This window comes from Natator depressus, chromosome 7 (genome assembly GCF_965152275.1).
Source record: "Natator depressus isolate rNatDep1 chromosome 7, rNatDep2.hap1, whole genome shotgun sequence".
In the NCBI taxonomy this organism is placed as follows: Eukaryota; Metazoa; Chordata; order Testudines; family Cheloniidae; genus Natator; species Natator depressus.
In genome coordinates, this window is record NC_134240.1 from 50,205,739 (window position 1) to 50,223,312 (window position 17,574).

The 17,574-nt window shown below is 52.0% G+C and overlaps 1 protein-coding gene across 1 annotated transcript in view; it reads right to left on the minus strand.

The window, feature by feature from the left end:
- Nucleotides 1-17,574, minus strand: part of MST1 (macrophage stimulating 1) — a 174,622-nt gene that overhangs the window by 39,352 nt on the left and 117,696 nt on the right. Inside the window, exons 3-4 of the mRNA XM_074959623.1 lie at nucleotides 9,331-9,443; nucleotides 7,613-7,727 (exon numbers count right to left, since the gene is read on the minus strand). Coding sequence (XP_074815724.1) covers nucleotides 7,613-7,727; nucleotides 9,331-9,443 — 228 coding nt within the window. The remainder of the gene's footprint in view (nucleotides 1-7,612; nucleotides 7,728-9,330; nucleotides 9,444-17,574) is intronic.

Sequence of the window (17,574 nt, forward strand, 5' to 3'; positions counted from 1 at the left end):
ATGCCTGTTAAATGGCTTAATTACCCCTTGAATGGCTCTTTAACAGTTTCAATGTTGTGCAAATAGGCCTGGCAGGCTAGAATGCTTTTTCCCTTTTAACTATTAGATCCCCTCCGGAGGAAGACTCACCAGGCTGCAGCAGCCAGCTGTGGGAGCCTGCAGGAAGGGTCAGAACAGGGATTTGAAAGCTAGGAGGGTGGACACTAAGACGCAGTGGTACCCCAAATTTTCAGGTGCCCTACGGCCCTGCAGCCAATAGTAGAATCATAGAATCATAAAATATCAGGGTTGGAAGGGACCTCAGAAGGTCATCTAGTCCAACACCCTGCTCAAAGCAGGACCGATCCCCAATTAAATCATCCCAGCCAGGGCTTTGTCAAGCCTGACCTTAAAAACTTCTAAGGAAGGAGATTCCGCCACCTCCCTAGGTAACGCATTCCAGTGTTTCACCACCCTCCTAGTGAAAAAGTTTTTCCTAATATCCAACCTAAATCTCCCCCACTGCAGCTTGAGACCATTACTCCTTGTCCTGTCATCCGCTACCACTGAGAATAGTCTAGATCCATCCTCTTTGGAACCACCTTTCAGGTAGTTGAAAGCAGCTATCAAATCCCCCCTCATTCTTCTCTTCTGTAGACTAAACAATCCCAGTTCCCTCAGCCTCTCCTCATAAGTCATGTGTTCCAGTCCCCTAATCATTTTTGTTGCCCTCCGCTGGACTCTCTCCAATTTTTCCACATCCTTCTTGTAGTGTGGGGCCCAAAACTGGACACAGTACTCCAGATGAGGCCTCACCAATGTCAAATAGAGGGGAACGATCACATCCCTCGATCTGCTGGCAATGCCCCTACTTATACATCCCAAAATGCCATTGGCCTTCTTGGCAACAAGGGAACACTGTTGACTCATATCCAGCTTCTCGTCCACTGTAACCCCTAGGTCCTTTTCTGCAGAACTGCTGCCTAGCCATTCGGTCCCTAGTCTGTAGCAGTGCATTGGATTCTTCCGTCCTAAGTGCAGGACTCTGCACTTGTCCTTGTTGAACCTCATCAGATTTCTTTTGGCCCAATCCTCCAATTTGTCTAGGTCCCTCTGTATCCTATCCCTACCCTCCAGCATATCTACCACTCCTCCCAGTTTAGTGTCATCTGCACACTTGCTGAGGGTGCAATCCACACCATCCTCCAGATCATTTATGAAGATATTGAACAATACCGGCCCCAGGACCGACCCTTGGGGCACTCCGCTTGATACCGGCTGCCAACTAGACATGGAGCCATTGATCACTACCCGTTGAGCCCAACAATCTAGCCAACTTTCTACCCACCTTATAGTGCATTCATACAGCCCATACTTTAACTTGCTGACAAGAATACTGTGGGAGACAGTGTCAAAAGCTTTGCTAAAGTCAAGGAACAACACGTCCACTGCTTTCCCTTCATCCACAGAACCAGTTATCTCGTCATAGAAGGCAATTAGATTAGTCAGGCATGACTTGCCCTTGGTGAATCCATGCTGACTGTTCCTGATCACTTTCCTCTCTTCTAAGTGCTTCAGAATTGATTCCTTGAGGACCTGCTCCATGATTTTTCCAGGGACTGAGGTGAGGCTGACTGGCCTGTAGTTCCCAGGATCCTCCTTCTTCCCTTTTTTAAAGATGGGCACTACATTAGCCTTTTTCCAGTTGTCCGGGACTTCCCCGGATCGCCATGAGTTTTCAAAGATAATGGACAATGGCTCCACAATCACATCCGCCAACTACTTTAGCACTCTCAGATGCAACGCATCCGGCCCCATGGACTTGTGCACGTCCAGCTTTTCTAAATAGTCCCGAACCACTTCTTTCTCCACAGAGGACTGGTCACCTCCTCCCCATGCTGTGCTGCCCAGTGCAGTAGTCTGGGAGCTGACCTTGTTCGTGAAGACAGAGGCAAAAAAAGTATTGAGTACATTAGCTTTTTCAACATCCTCTGTCACTACGTTGCCTCCCTCATTCAGTAAGGGGCCCACACTTTCCTTGACTTTCTTCTTGTTGCCAACATACCTGAAGAAACCCTTCTTGTTACTCTTAACATCTCTTGCTAGGTGCAACTCCAGCTGTGATTTGGCCTTCCTGATTTCACTCCTGCATGCCCGAGCAATATTTTTATACTCATCCCTGGTCATTTGTCCAATCTTCCACTTCTTGTAAGCTTCTTTTTTGTGTTTAAGATCAGCAAGGATTTCACTGTTAAGCCAAGCTGGTTGCCTGCCATATTTACTATTCTTTCTACACATCGGGATGGTTTGTCCCTGTAACCTCAATAAGGATAGTCCTTCATTAAATCTAAAATGGTAATGTATTCTGCCTTTCTGCCTTTCCCAGCCGTTTGAGCAGTTCATCAATCTGAGGCATTGGATAAGCATCGAATTTTGATACTGCATTGACCTTGTGGAAGTCTATGCAAAAGCGGGTGCTTCCATTGAGCTTAGGGACCAGTACCACAGGGTTTTTGCAGTTGTTGAATGACTCCTCAATCATCCCTAATGCGAGCATTGAGCAGAGTTCCTCTTTCATGTCTCTCTAAACTTCTGGGGAAGGGGCCGGGAGTTTTCTCTGACCGTAATGCCCAGTTCCATCTGAATATGATGAGTTATCAGGTGGGTCCACCCTGGTCGGGTTGAGAAAATGGAAGAGAAGGCAGTAATCAATTCTTGTGCCTGACCTCTCTGCTCAGGGTTAAGATTGTCCCCAGTCTTGACCACTCTGTGGTTTGAGGCCTTCACGGCCTGCGGGCTCTGGTGGGTACGGCGCTATTAGTAAGTCTTCCTGGGCTTTCCACAGTTTTAACAGGTTCATGTGGTAGATCTGTTGTACCTTACGTTTGTCCAGTTGCTTGATTTCATAGTTCACCTGCCCCACATGCTGGATCACCTCATATAGTCCTTGCCAGCGGGCCAGGACCTTCGACTCTGAACTGGGCAACAATAACAGCACCCAGTCACCGGGCTGAAACACCTGGAGGCATGCCCGTTTATTGTAGGCCGCTTCTTGGGTATCCTGGGCATGTAGGAGATTCTCCCTGGCAAATGAACCTAGGGCCTCAAAAAGAAAAGGAGTACTTGTGGCACCTTAGAGACTAACCAATTTATTTGAGCAAATAAATTGGTTAGTCTCTAAGGTGCCACAAGTACTCCTTTTCTTTTTGCGAATACAGACTAACACCGCTGTTACTCTGAAACCTAGGGCCTCAAGTTTCTTCCGCAGGTTTAGCACATACTGTACCACATTGTTGGCTCAGGATGGTTGCTCCTCCCACATTTATCCAACAAGGTCCAAAATCCCCCGGGGTTGCCTCCCATATAAAACATCAAATGGTGAGAAACCAGTGGAAGACTGCAATACTTCTCGGACTGCGAACAGGAGAGGCGGGAAAAGCTGGTCCCAGTGTTGGATATCCATCAGGACAAATCTTCGGAGCATTGTTTTTAGGGCTCGGTTAAAGCACTCTGCCAGGCCATCCATTTGCAGATGGTATACAGATGTTTGTAAGGTCTTAATCTTGAGTAGACGGCAGAGCTGTTTGAACATTTGGGACATAGTTTGTCCCTTGATCTGTCAAGATTTCCCAGGGCACCCTGACTCGGGTGCAGATGTTCATAAGTTCCGTCGCCACCCCTTTGGAGTTCATGGAGCGTAACGGCACTGCTTTGGAGTCACATAGTCCACCACAACAAGGATGAACCTGTATCCAGCAGTGCTCTTTTCAAGAAGGCTGACTAAGTCAACTCCAATCTGCTCAAAGTATACACCTACAAGTGGGAGGGGGATCAATGGGGCTCTCTCAGCTGACCATGGTGCGGTGAGTTGACACTCTGGGCATGAGGCACAGAAATTGGCCACATCTCAGTAGATCCCTGTCCAAAAGAACCAACCTAAAATCTTGGCCAGCGTCTTTTCCCTTCCAAGGTGCCCAGGCATGGGTATGGCATTGGCGAGCCACATAACTTCCTTCCTGTCGAACCTCTTCAGTTGGTTGGTCTATCTCTATGAGGTATAGACGGTCACCTTGAATCTCAAAGCATGGGAACTGTCCCGCATGGTGGGGTTCAACAGTCTCCCCATTCACCACTGCCACTTGGGTATATGCCCGGTTCAGGGTGTCATCAGCCCGTTGCTCCCCCAAAAAATCAGAAAGGTGAGTCAGGATCTCTGATTCAGGTAATGGAGTGAGTTCCCCTCCTGGCTGGGAGGGGACCTGGTGGGTCCGAGTTGACTCTGAGACCTGTGATGCCCCTTCACCAGGGTCAGCAACCTCCCCCACGCCCACAAGGGTCACTGCTTCAGGCTGGCCGGTGGCCGGAGGTAGGTGTCCTTGACCATTGGACGGCAGCCCCACCAGGTCTGCTAACAATTCCCCAAAATAGTCCCAGTCCTGGCCTAAAATAATTAGGTAGACCAGTGTTGGGGCCAGACCGACCATCAGGGGCTCTTTGCGTTTCCCTATTGTTAACGTCACTTCTGTGCAGGGGTAGGCCCTCACATCTCCATGCACGTACTGCAACATGATGGTGCCCTGAGTTGGGCCAGGATTAGGTCTGAGTACACCATGAATCTAGGAGTCCCATCACTTCTTTCCCATTTATCTGCAGTGGGATGGACATGCCTGCAGAGCCCAGATCTTCCCAAAGCTACATTCTATGTATGGGCAGTCTCTGGACCAATGCCCAGAATGGCCATATGTGAAACACCGGTCCTGCTCTTGGGTGGCGCGTGGGGTTTTCTGTCTGAGTACCCAGGCAGTTGGGTCGCAACAGGCCTCCCCGAGTTCTAGGCCAAGCAAGGGCCCTGGCCAGGCTGCTGATGGGGCTATGGTCTCCTGAACTGCAGGGTGGGTAACCAGCTCTGGTCCTCTGGATTGGGGGGCCTGGTGCCTCTGGATTCTCTAGCCCTCTGGAGTTCTGGTAGGGGGGATGGAGGCCAATGTTCCTCATGATCCAGGGGTCCCTGGATGGTTTAATCCTTCAGGGGCACGGGATTCTTGGTTCCAGCCAACCCCGAAGGGATTTTCATCCCGGGGGACATGGCGGCTAGGTAGTTCTCCATGAGCTGAATGGCCTCCGTCATGGTGTCAGGGTAACACATTCCAGTGTTTCACCACCCTCCTAGTGAAAAAGTTTTTCCTAATATCCAGCTGACACATCCCCCACTGCAACTTGAGACCATTGCTCCGCATTCTGTCATCTGCTACCACTGAGAACAGTCTAGATCCATCCTCTTTGGAACCCCCTTTCAGGTAGTTGAAAGCAGCTGAACACAGTATTCAAGATGCTGGGGTACCATGGATTTATATAGAGGCAACATGATATTTTCTGTCCTATTATCTATCCCTTTCTTAATAATTCCCAGCATTCTGTTTGCTTTTTTGACTGCCGCTGCACATTGAGTGGATGTTTTCAGAGAACTATCCACAATGACTCCAAGATCTCTTTCTTGAGTAGTAACAGCTAATTTAGACCCCCATAATTTAATATGTATAGTTGGGATTATGCTTTCCAATGTGCATGACCTTGCATTTATCAACATTAAATTTCATCTGCCCAGGATTCTCCATCAGTGACAATTTTTAACTCAAGATTGGCTGTTTTTCTAAAAGTGTTTTGGGGACATTTTCTGGCTTATTTCCTACAGGGGGTCAGACTAGATTATCATAATGGTCCTCTCTGGCCTGGGAATCTCTGAACCTTCCACCCATTTGGGGATGTCCCGAGCACATTTGAGCAGGGCCGCCCAGAGGATTCAGGGGGCCTGGGGCAAAGAAATTTTGGGGGCCCTTTAATTAATTAAGCGCCTTTTTAATTTTTACTCACCTGGCGGCGCTCTGGGTCTTCGGCGGCATTTCGGCAGTGGGTCATTCACTTGCTCCGGGTGTGTTCGGCGGCACTGAAGGATCCGCCGCCGAAGACACTATAGAATACTATATTCTCATGGGAAATTACCTCACTTGCCCACCCCTCTGGGCGGCCCTGCATTTGAGAGGCTCCAGTGCCCTTTGTGGGGTACAGCACTAATGACAGGAGTTCCCATCTCTGTGAGAGGCTGTGATGCTGTGCAATTGAATATGACTATTTATATCATTGATATTGCCACTGTTAGACAATTACAACAAATCTTGTGCAACGTATGTCACATAAGGTGTCAGTGAAAAAGTTATGATTGGCTAAGTATGGTAATCCTATGTGTATGCATAGGATACATTTGTGTAGCTGAAGTTATGAATATTGGCTATTCATACATGTGTGCTGTATTCCCGGGTAACAGCCACCAGATAAAATTTAAATTGAGGCCAGACAGCTTTCTGTTGATGTCCCATCAAGGACACTTAGCTCTCAGAATGGGCCATAGAAGAAACTCCTTCCACCCTGATAGCTCTTCCTGCAGAGGGAGGCTTCAGCCAGAACATGGGCAATAGGTGCCCCTGTGAGTCATCCAGCATGTAAGGACGTGGGATATGCTCATGTGACCCTGGACTCCATCTTGGGCCAGTAACTTTCCATGCACCTGGACTGTGAGCTTTGTTTGAGACAGTAGATTTCCAGGCACATGGCAGAGGATATAAAAGATCCCTGAGATATCTCCATTTGGCGCTCCATTTCCTGGCCTGATTCTCTGGACTGTGGATTTAAAAGTCAAAGGAGCATTTTGAATTATGGACTGAGGACCTTCCATCACTACTAAAACCTGATATAAGGACTTTGTAATCACTTGCATGTATATGATATGTTAACCATTATTAATTCTCTTCTTTTCTTTTATAATTAAACCTGTAGATTTTAGTTACTACAGGATTGGTACCAGCATGATTACTGGATAAAATCTGGGTTGTATGTTGACCTGGCTGTGTGGCTGATCACTTGGGATTAAAAGGACCCTTTGTTCAATGAAATTGGTTTTCAGTAACCACTCATCCTAGAGTCCGGTGCCTGGGTGGTGAGCCAAGTGCTGTGATGCTTAAGGAGACTGCATCTTTCACTTCCTGTTAACCAGTGTGGTGAGACAAATTTACTTTGATTACGGGCTTGATATATCTAATGAGAAAACAACCCCCAATCTGGAGTGAGTCTGCCCTATTTCTCCACAGTCTGTCCTGAATTTGACATCCTTAGCTGTGACCCACTGAGGCACAGTGACAGAGGCACCATTTACTCTGGACTTCCCAGAGCTGTCAGCTCCTGCAATACCAGCCCAATGAGAGGAAGAGCATGCTGGGGGCAGGGCTGAGGGGAAGCTAGCCCCTTCCACCAGAGGCCCTGCCGCCCAGTCTGCCACACTGACTGGCCCGACCCCTGGGCTGGGGTGAGCCAGCCCGATCTGCTCTTGGATGCTCCAGCCCCTGGCCACCAGCCCAAGCCCCAAGCTCCAGGCCCCTGACTGGAGCTGAATCTCCACCAGCTTCAGGGGAGAGGGGGAAGTGTGGGCGAGGCCAGAGCCTCAGTTAGGGGAGACTTAGCCTCCCCTGGCCTTCGATACTCACTGCCCATGCCAGTGGACCCCCAGGTGGCACAGCCCCATCCACCATGGGAGAGCCCCACCTCATCTCCTAGCATGGGGTGGGCATCACCTTCACAGCACCTGTGATCATGGGGAATCTTCAATCTCCACTGCTGGCAGTTCTTCCCCTTCTCCGTCGTGGACTGCATGCCCCGGTAGCTTCTCCCATCTCCCCTAATGCAATTCTGCATGTAATCTGTGGGTGAGAAGAGTGCCCCCATGAGCCCAGGGATGGGTGCCTTGCGAAGAACCTCCGTGGGAAGAGCAACCGGCCCTCAGCATGAGCGGTTCCTGCAGCTCCGCAGCTGCTCCAGCCAGCAGTAGGGAGCAGGCAACCATCAGCCCTGTAGCGAGCGCGCTGGGGAGCTAGAGAGCTGGGGCAGAACTGGGCAGCCTCCCTGCAGTCGGGAGTCGGGAGCTGGGGAGATCTGAGCACAGAGCCAGACACTGGAGCACTGGTAGCTTGAGAGTGGTGGAAGAGCTGGCTCCTGGGGAGTGCAGAACTGGCCAGTTTGGGGCTCCAGGAGGTTGCTGCCCTAGGAAAGGCTGGCACGGGGTAAGCAGGGTGGCAGGAGTCAATGGCTGTAAGGTTGGAGCCCAGCAGCCTGGCAGCTGTGAGCACAGCCGGGCGTGCTGTTATACAGCACAGATGGCCATGCCACCCTTCTCCCGGGCCGTGCAAGCCGCCAAGTGCCTGCTCTGGAAACGCTCCTGCCCTCACTCTGCCCTCTCGCCTGGGGCTCCCCTTCTCTCACTACAAACCCTCTGACGGGGTAGGAGCTGCCCTCAGCTGGGCTTGCTCTGTGGCTGGACACACAGCATGCCCCAGGCAACAGACGGGCATGGGTGTGTCAGCCTCCAGGGCAAAGCCAGCTCACAGTAGGAAGCATCTGGTTGGCCAGAGCCAGCAGCGGGATCCTGGAGTTAGGGTTGATCAGCCCAAGGTCAAACTGGGTGAAAGCACTGCTGACCCTGCTCTTGCCCTCTGCTCCGCCTGCCCTTCACCCCTTGCCCTTGTCCCTGCCCCTCACCCTACACCCCTGCCCCCACCCTATACCACTCCCCTGGCCCCCCCCGGCCCTCGCCCCCCCCCTTACACCTCTGCTCCTGGATCCCCCTGCATTCTCCTGCCCTTGTCCCCACCTTACACACCTTTCCTTCCTGCCCTCACCCCCTGCCCTCATCCCCACCCTATACCTCTGCCCCTGCCCCCTCCCCCCGCCCCGGCCTACACCCCTGTCACTCTGGCTCTCACCCCCTGCCCTCATCCCCACCCCTCACCCTACACCTCTGTCCCTGGCTCCTCCTGCCCTTATCCCCACCCTTGCACTATAACCCGGCCCTTGGGCCCTCCTGCCCTTGTCCCCTGCTCTCATCCCCACCCGCTGCTGTTGTCCCCACCCTCTGCCCTACATCCCTGCCCCTGGTCGCCCGACCTTATTCCCCACCCGCTGACCTACACCTCTGCCGCTGCCCCCTGCCCCTCACCCCCTGCTCTGATCCCCACCCCTCGCCCCCTGCCATACACCCTTACCCCCACCCCCATCCCACACATCTGCCATCATCCCCACCCCTCGCCCCCTGCCCTATACCCCTGCCTTCATCCCTGCCCCCTGCCCTACACCTCCACGCCCATCTCTCCCGCTCCTCGCCCCCTGCCCTCGTCTCTGCCCTCCTCCACCTCCCTGACCTACATCCCACCCCTGCCCCTCACCCCTGCCCTTTATCCCTGCCCTTGTTAGCACTCCTTGGCCTTCATCCCTGCCCCACCCCTCACCCTCACCCCTGCCCCCACCTGCCTTTCTTCTGGTAGAGATCATAGTGGACGTTCCTCTGCATGTGGGTGTGCACCGAGTGCTGGGTCCATGGCAGCAGCTGGCAGCCGTGGCGCTGGTGGTTGTAGTGAAAGGCCCTGAAGATCAAACCAAGAGTCTTATCCCAGCTCGGACCAGACCACAAGTCCCCAACCGCCCGGCAGACCCCACCTTGTCCTCAAGGGCTGGGCCAGAGCCAGTGCCCCAGCTCATGTGCCCTCTCCAGCACCTTCCATCACCATAGCAGGAGTCACCACCCGTGCCTGGCTATAGCCTAGTGTGAACATGGGGGGAGTTCCGAGTAAGGTGACAGAGTCCTCCCCCACCCCAGCTCCAGCCCTCAACTCCTCTCCCACCCCAGCTCCTCCCCTGCCCCGCCTCTGGCTCCTGGCTCCTCATGCACTCCGGCTCCACCCCCCAGCTCCTGGGGATGCAGTGGGGGCTGGAATGGGGCAGACTGTGGGTGGAAAAGGGTGTGGCCATGGGGGGAAGGGGAAGAACGGAGGCGGGACTGCAGGCAGAAAGAGTGGGGATGGGCCCAGTGTTCCCTCTACTATTTCCGACACGTGCGGAATGAATTTTGTTATGTTTACCAATATGGAGGTGATGTAAGACACATCACCTCCATATTGGTGCACATAACAAAATTCATGTGGTGGGGGTGGGGCCGAGGGGTTTGGAGTGTGGGAGGTGGCTCAGGGCTGGGGCAGAGGGTTGGGGTGCAAGGTGTGAGGGCTCTGGCTGGGGATGAGGGGTTTGGGGTGCCGGCTGCCCTGGGGCTACAGCGGGGAGAGAGGACTCCCCCCAGCTCTTTCTCCCCGCAGCAGCACTTGGGCTGGGAGGAGAGGTGCCTCTCCCCGCTGTGGCAGCTTTGGGGCTGGGGCTGCGGGATAGGAGCCTTTCCGCCTGCCTCAGCAGGTCTGGGGCTGGGCTGGGTTGGAGCCGCGGGATAGGCGACTCTCCCCACCACAGCCCTGCGCGCCTGCACAGCATTTAATAGGCTGTTGCACAGCCACCCAGCTTAGAGGGAATTTGGGAGAGGCCCCCCACTTTCTCTGGCCCAGGGCCCCACAAAACTTTAATTTGCCTCTGGAAGGCCCACCCCAACTTGGGAGCCAGCTGGCTTTGCCCAGTGGGAAAACAAAGGGCTGAAGAGAGACACCAGGTGTTTTGCCCGGGAAAGATGACAAAGGACAGAGGAGGGGCCTTTGCGGAGGTGATATAGTGTGGTTGACTGGAAGGAAAAATGCTTCTGGACTGGGGCCAAAGAGATTGGGACAGACCTAGATGGACTGTGCTGTAATTTTCTATTCTGCAGCTACCCAAGAATTTCTACACGGTGTTTCTAGACAACTAATAAACCCTTGTTTTACAGTGCTGGCTGAGAGTCACTCCACTCTAAAGAGGTCAGGATTTCATTGCTCCCTCTGGGTGTGCAAACGGCCCCCCCTGCCCCCAGGGTCCAGTTCGAGTGGACTCACTGAGGAAGTTCGCAGAGTGAGGCAGGCATGCTGAAGTCTCAGAGGTGCAGTTCCAGGAGGCAGTGGAGTCAAAGGGCTTACTCCAGCAAGAGTGTGACCCTAAGGAGGGTTAACACTCTAACGGGGTTCCTCCCAGGGACCGCTACAGAGAGTATGGAAGAGCACTGGACTTGTAGTTCTATGACACCCCCTCTCGCAGCAACACCATTGGTCGGGCCAGAGCCCTCTGCCATGATGGTAACAGCTCCAGCCCACTAGAGAATTTGGCTCCTGCCATTAGCTGTCTGCCCCATGTTACCTGTCAGCTCTGTGTTCCTGGGAAACCAGGGTGCAGTATCCAGCCTGTCTGATTCAGGAAGGACCCCACCCCAGCCTCTGCTTGAACCAAAACCGATCAGAAGAAAGATTTATAAAAAGCAATGAAAAGATAGTGGGAGACACACCTAAACCCCTCCAGACAAGGGTTACAGGATTAAGGAAACTCCCCTAGCCTCATTTGCATCAGAGATGGGACACGCATCTCCATTAGCATACAGAAAAGAGAACAGAGATTCCAGGGCAAGAACCACATGGAACTCTGGGACCAGAAAGGCAGGGAAGCACTGCATGATGGGGGATCTCTGCTCCAGATGTTAATGAACCCTTGCCTGCACACACCCAGCTCAGTAGTTATCAGATCTAGTCTAGTAATAAATGCTTTATTGGTATCTGTAGCGAGGTGGTGTGGCTCCCCGCCGCCCCGAAGAGGGTCGAGCCCCTCCAGACACTGGAGTGGGTGGAGCCAGGAAGCTCTGAGCCTGCCCCTCAGAGGGACAGGTGGCAACCTGGAAGTATAAAGGCGGGCCCTCAGAGCTCACTAGAGGACCAGCGGCCAGGGAGGCCAGACATAGCCAGCCTAGCCCGTGACTGGAAAAAACCCCGTGGCCCCAGGTCCACGCCAAGACTGGCTGGACCTGCCCTGCGCCAGCTATCCAGGGGAGTTGCCGGACCTGCCCTGCGCCAGCTATCCAGGGGAGTTACCAGGCCAGCTGCTTGTCCACTGCCCTGAGGAACCCATGGTGCTGGACCCCCCTGGAGAACACTGCCGTGATCCAGGTACCAGAAGTGGGGGAATTAGGAAGTAGCCCGGGGACAGCCGACCCTAGTCTGGCTGTAACTCTGCCAGAACCCATGTCAGTGTGTTGCAGTCAGGATCCCCACTGACCCAGCAGCGGGTCGTTTCCCACTGCTAGGGCCCCGGGCTGGGACGCAGCGGAGTGGGTGTGCCTGCGTCCCCCCCTGCCACCCAACTCGTGAGTGGCAGTCTCTCCCTCTTCCAGATCCTTGGAGGCCTGGGTTAATTCACACATGCTGTGTTGCTCAGTCCCTGCCCGAGGGCCTGAGCTACTGACTATTTGGTGCCTGCCCTGACTCAGGGCCCGGGCCTACGGTGCTCATTCCAGTTACTGCAAGGGCTGCCGTGGGAGACTCTGATGGCCGGACAAATTCCCCCAAAGTCAACTGTGTGTAGTGAGCTGGTGTGGCTCCCTGCTGCCCCAGAGAGGGTTGAGCCCCAGCATAGCCCCTTTACAGTATACAAAACACTGAAGCTGCCTAATTGCATTGTGAGCTCCCTGGAAGGAACACCGCCCTTGGCAGGAATGATCAGTTCCTATTGTCTAGCCTGAACAAAACAACTTTGGTATATTCCCTTGAGCCATTAGTTTACCCATAAACAAATCTAGTGTTCTCCCTTGAACCATTGTTGTTTCCCTACAAAAAACCCCTACCCATGCTCAGGACCTGCCTGGTTCCAAAATCTGCATCAGTTCCATTGGGACTTCATCTTCTCCTGACTGATTGTGCTGGGGGCTCTGCCTGTCTCCAGCACTCCGGACCCTCAGCTACCACCACTACCTGGGAACCCCGACCGGTTCAAGCTTCACGGATAACCCATCTCTCTCTCTGTTTTTTGTCCTACTCTAGGTATAGCTTTCTAACCCTGACTTGTGTGATCAGGTATAGTTTTCTAAACCTGACTTTTGTAACCAAATTTAAGATGGATTTAATATTGAACCTGTTTTGATTGTTTGGCTCTCCGTGTATGGTTATTACCTGGCCATAAATAATTTTTATGGTTAAGATGGTTGCTTCCCTCCCTCCATCTCTCTCTTTTCTGTGTTTTTGGCTTCCCCATTTGCTCTGCAGCAACGCTCCTCCAAAAATCCTGTGGGGTTTGCTCATCAAGGGGGTTACTACCAGAACAATTGTAACGTGAAAGTACGGATAGGGACATGCTGAACCTGTGGCATAGGAGGGTGGCAGCTTGGATCTGCTGTACGACCTAGCCTGCTGAGTCCAGGGACATATAAGGGATCAGCTTGGGAGTGCTGATTGACCTGGTCTGCTCAGATGCTGTGATAAATGAATCGAAGTGGGGGAGATCGGAGCAAAATGGGTGGAGGTGGCGGAGAATAAGAAAGCTAGTAGCAGTTGGTATGGATACCAGAAGGGGCAACCCACGACGACACTCCACCATTGGGGTCAGCCCAAGGCCCCACCTCACAAGGAGGAGCCCTCCACACAACTAGGGAAACCCCAGGTGCCCTCTCATCTCACCATGCTACTCTCCAACCACCCACCTCGCCCAAGCCCACAGTCAGCTGGGTGATGCTTCAAATTTAATGAGCTGCGGCATATGAAGGCCAACTGCCCCAAGAGCACCAGCTGACTGCAACTCATCACCCCAGGGTCCTACCGAAAGCCTTCAGGCCCAGATGCCTTGCAAATACCCCCATAGTGAAGGGAAACTGTGAGTGTGGGCGGGAGGAAGATTACTGCGTGGAGAGACACTGGAGCACGGGTGTCAGCTATTCACCAATCCCTGATGGACCCCAAATTCATCGACCCAGAGGCCAGTGACAGTGCAACCCTTTAAGGCCAACTCTTTTTACTTGTCTACAGCCAAGTTGCCTGTCCAGTACAAGGGCTGGTCAGGGATATGGACTTTTGCAGTCTATGATGATTATCCCATTCCTGTGCTGCTGGGAGAAGACTTAGCCAACCAGGTAAGGCTAACAAAAAAGGTGGGGATGGTCACCCGCAGCCAGGCTAAACAGGCCTCCACACCTAACTCCATTCCTGAGTCTCCTACAGGGACACAGCCAGACGTGGTGAAACCAGACTCCAGACGAAAGTCTATGGCAGCAGTTGTAGATCCAGTTCCTGGGACCCAGCCAGAACCAGCCCAAGAACTGGAACTGGGGGAGCAGTCAGCACCAGAGCCCATGCTTGCAACCCTACCAGAGTCAGGGGAGCCAGTACCAAAAGGCGCTGAAGCCTGAAATACAACCTAGTGCACCAGTGGAAAGTGGTTCACAATCGATGGAGACAACCCTATCACCTGCATTGCTTCCAGTGGGACCAAGCCCAAGTCCACAACCCAGTGAGGAACTAATATCTCCAGCATCAAGGGAGCAGTTCCAGGCAGAGCAGGAAGCGGATGGAAGCCTCAAGGGAGCTACGATGGCAGCACGACTCACCGCCTCTCAGATCTTCCAGTAGGTCCAGGTTTGCTCTAGAAGGAGGACTCTTATACAAGGAAACCCTTTCTGATGGGCAGAAGGAAGACTGGCATCCTCAGAGACAGTCGGTAGTTCCAACTAAGTATAGGGAAAAGCTCTTGAGCTTAGCCCATGATCACTCTAGTGGCCATGCTGGGGTGAACAGGAGCAAAGACAGTTTGGGGAAGTCATTCCACTGGGAGGGAATGGGCAAGGATGTTTCTACCTATATCCGGTCTTGTGAGGTGTTCCAGAAGGGTGGGAAAACCCCAAGACCAGGTCAAGGCCCTTCTCCAGCCACTCCCCATAATTGAGGTTCCATTTCAGCATGTAGCTGTGGATATTCTGGGTCCTTTCCCTAAAAAGACACCCAGAGGAAAGCTTTACATACTGACCTTCATGGATTTTGCCACTTGATGGCTGGAAGCAGTAGCTCTAAGCAACACCAGGGCTAAAAGCGTGAGCCAGGCATTGGCAGACATTTTTGGCCCTCTGACACCCTTATGGATTTGGGAACTAACTTCCTGGCAGGGACCATGAAACGTCTTTGGGAAGCTCATGGGGTGAACCACTTGGTTGCCACCCCTTACCACCATCTAACGAATGGGCTAGTGGAGAAGTTTAATGGAACTTTGGGGACCATGATACATAAATTTGTGAATGAGCACTCCAATGATTGGGACCTAGTGTTGCAGCAGTTGCTCTTTGCCTACAGGGCAATACCACATCCCAGTTTGGGGTTTTCTCCCTTTGAACTCTTTCATGGCCATGAAGTTAAGGGACCATTAAAGTTGGTGAAGCAGCAATGGGAGGGAGTTACATCTCCAGGAACTAACATTTTGGACTTTGTAACCAAACTGCAAAACACCCTCAAGGACACTCTAGCCCTTGCTTGAGAAATAGGCCTAAACAGGGTGATGTACCTTGGACACCAGGTGGGGCAAGGAACTATCAACCCCCTACAGGCTAAAGTAAATGCTATCCAAAATTGGCCTGTCCCTGAGTCAAAGAAGCAGGTCCAATCCTTCTTGGGCTTGGCTGGGTATTACCGCTGATTAGTACCACACTACAGCCAAATTGCCACCTCGCTGACAGACCTAACCAGGAAAAAACAGCCAGGGATATTAGCCGACTTGTTAGTGGACACTGGAGCATCAGTAAACATTCTAAGTCTCTGGTGGATCTCCGGAGGGAGACCCACTGATAAACAGGTTCAGCTCAGTGGGTATGGGGGAAACATCCAGGAAGCTCCAGTCTGGCAGGATATTCCCTTGCAAACTGACAGACTACAGGGGCAAGTAGAATGCTGGGCTCATGAGGGAAATGAGAAGGGAATCCTAGGTGTTCCTTTCCTCCAAACATTTCAGCTAACTATGGATCTAGCTAATGGAGTGTTATGGAAATTGGAAGGAGGGCCTACAGAGATCTCTGCTGTGCATTGTTGTGCGGCTGTAAAGGCAACCACAGCCACCCTAACCTCCATTAGTGATCCATGGGTACAAGAATTTCCCAGGGTATTGACTAACAATAAGGAGGAGTGTGGAAAAATAGATTCTGAAGTTTTCATTGAGGGAAAAGATCCCCCTCCTCAAAGCTAATATAAATACCCAGCTGCAGCAGAGGAAGGCATTAAAAATACTATAGACTGTCTCTTGAAATAAGGGGTGCTCATGCTTATGCAGAATATCTGCAATTCACCAGTATGGTCAGTCCTTAAGGCAGACGGTATCACTTGCAGAATGACTTCCGTGCATTAAATGCGGCCACCTCTGCAGCAGTCCCTGTAGTAGCTAAATAGAACAAAATCATAGTGACTGTAGGGGCAGCTGGCTCAAAATGGTTCTCTGTGATCAATTTGGCTAATGCTTTCCTGGCTATACCCCTCCATACTTCATGCTGGTATAAGTTTGCTTTTACCTATAGGGGACAACAACATGCCTTCAGCTGGACTCCCCAGGGTTTCCATTCTTCCCCTAGTATTTGTCATGCCCATGTCACTAAAATGTGGAACCATTTGCACCCTGACCACCATTCACACGTAACTTCATACGTGGATGACACTTTAATACACACCCCCACTTCAGAAATGAACAGGGAAATCACCAGGGAAGTGTTGACTACAGTGCAGGAAACCGGATTTAAGGTAAATAGAGAAAAGGCTCAGTTAGTACAGCAACAAGTGAAATACCTGGATGTGTGTCTTGGGGAGGATGGTCGGACTCCCAATCAACAAAGGGTAGAAACGATAGGAAAGGAACCTGCTCCCACCGGCACATTCCCTACGAGCTCTCTTGGGAACTTTTAATTTCTGCAGAGGCCATTGAAATATTCTCTGACAAAGCCAAGCCTCTCTACCAATTATTAAAGAAAAACAGGATTTGGGAATGGGGACCAGATCAACAGAGTGCCCTGGTCACCTTGAAACAAGATTTGGCTAGTGCTTCTGCCCTGGCTTATCTGGACTCTGCCCTGCTCTTTGTGATTCATTTGGCCTCCTCAGAGACAAGCATTGGAGCCACGCTCAACCAAAGGCAAAGTGACAAGCTCAGAGTCATTGCGTATGACTCCAGGCTCCTGGCTCAAACAGAGCCAGGCTTTACCGCCTGTGAAAAAGTGTCTTGCGTTGGTCTGGAGCCTCACGCATTGGGAATTTATTATTGGAGGGTCAAAGGTCATTGTTCAGACTGTGTATATTTCCCACTCAAGCACGTCATATCGGGGAAAATACAGGACGGCCAGGTCTCTAACCCCCGCATTGCTCAATAGACCCTCACCCTAGTAAACTGAGCAGTCGAGTTTAAAAATTAACAAGCCATTTCACCAGCCCACTGTGTGCTAATTATAGAAAGAAAGGAGCATACCTGCCCCCTCCCCCTGGTAAAACACCTTGAGTGGCCAGTCAAGGGAGGCATGAGGCTTGCAGACGCTAAACAGAAGGGGTTTGCAATTTGGTTTACAGATAGCTCAAGTTTCTACCCTATGGGTCATCCCTGAACAGGGTATGGAGCCATCCGTGTAAATGAGGGAGAGATGCTCCAAGGACCAGCTCGCCCCCATTCTTCCCAAGCAGCTGAGGTGGAGGCAGTTAGAGCTGTCCTAGCTTATGAATCCCAGGACACTTCTGTTACACTGACTCTGACTGGACAGCCAGAGCAATCACTGTGTGGCTCCCTGTTTGGTTGAATAGAGAAATGGTAGCTACAGAT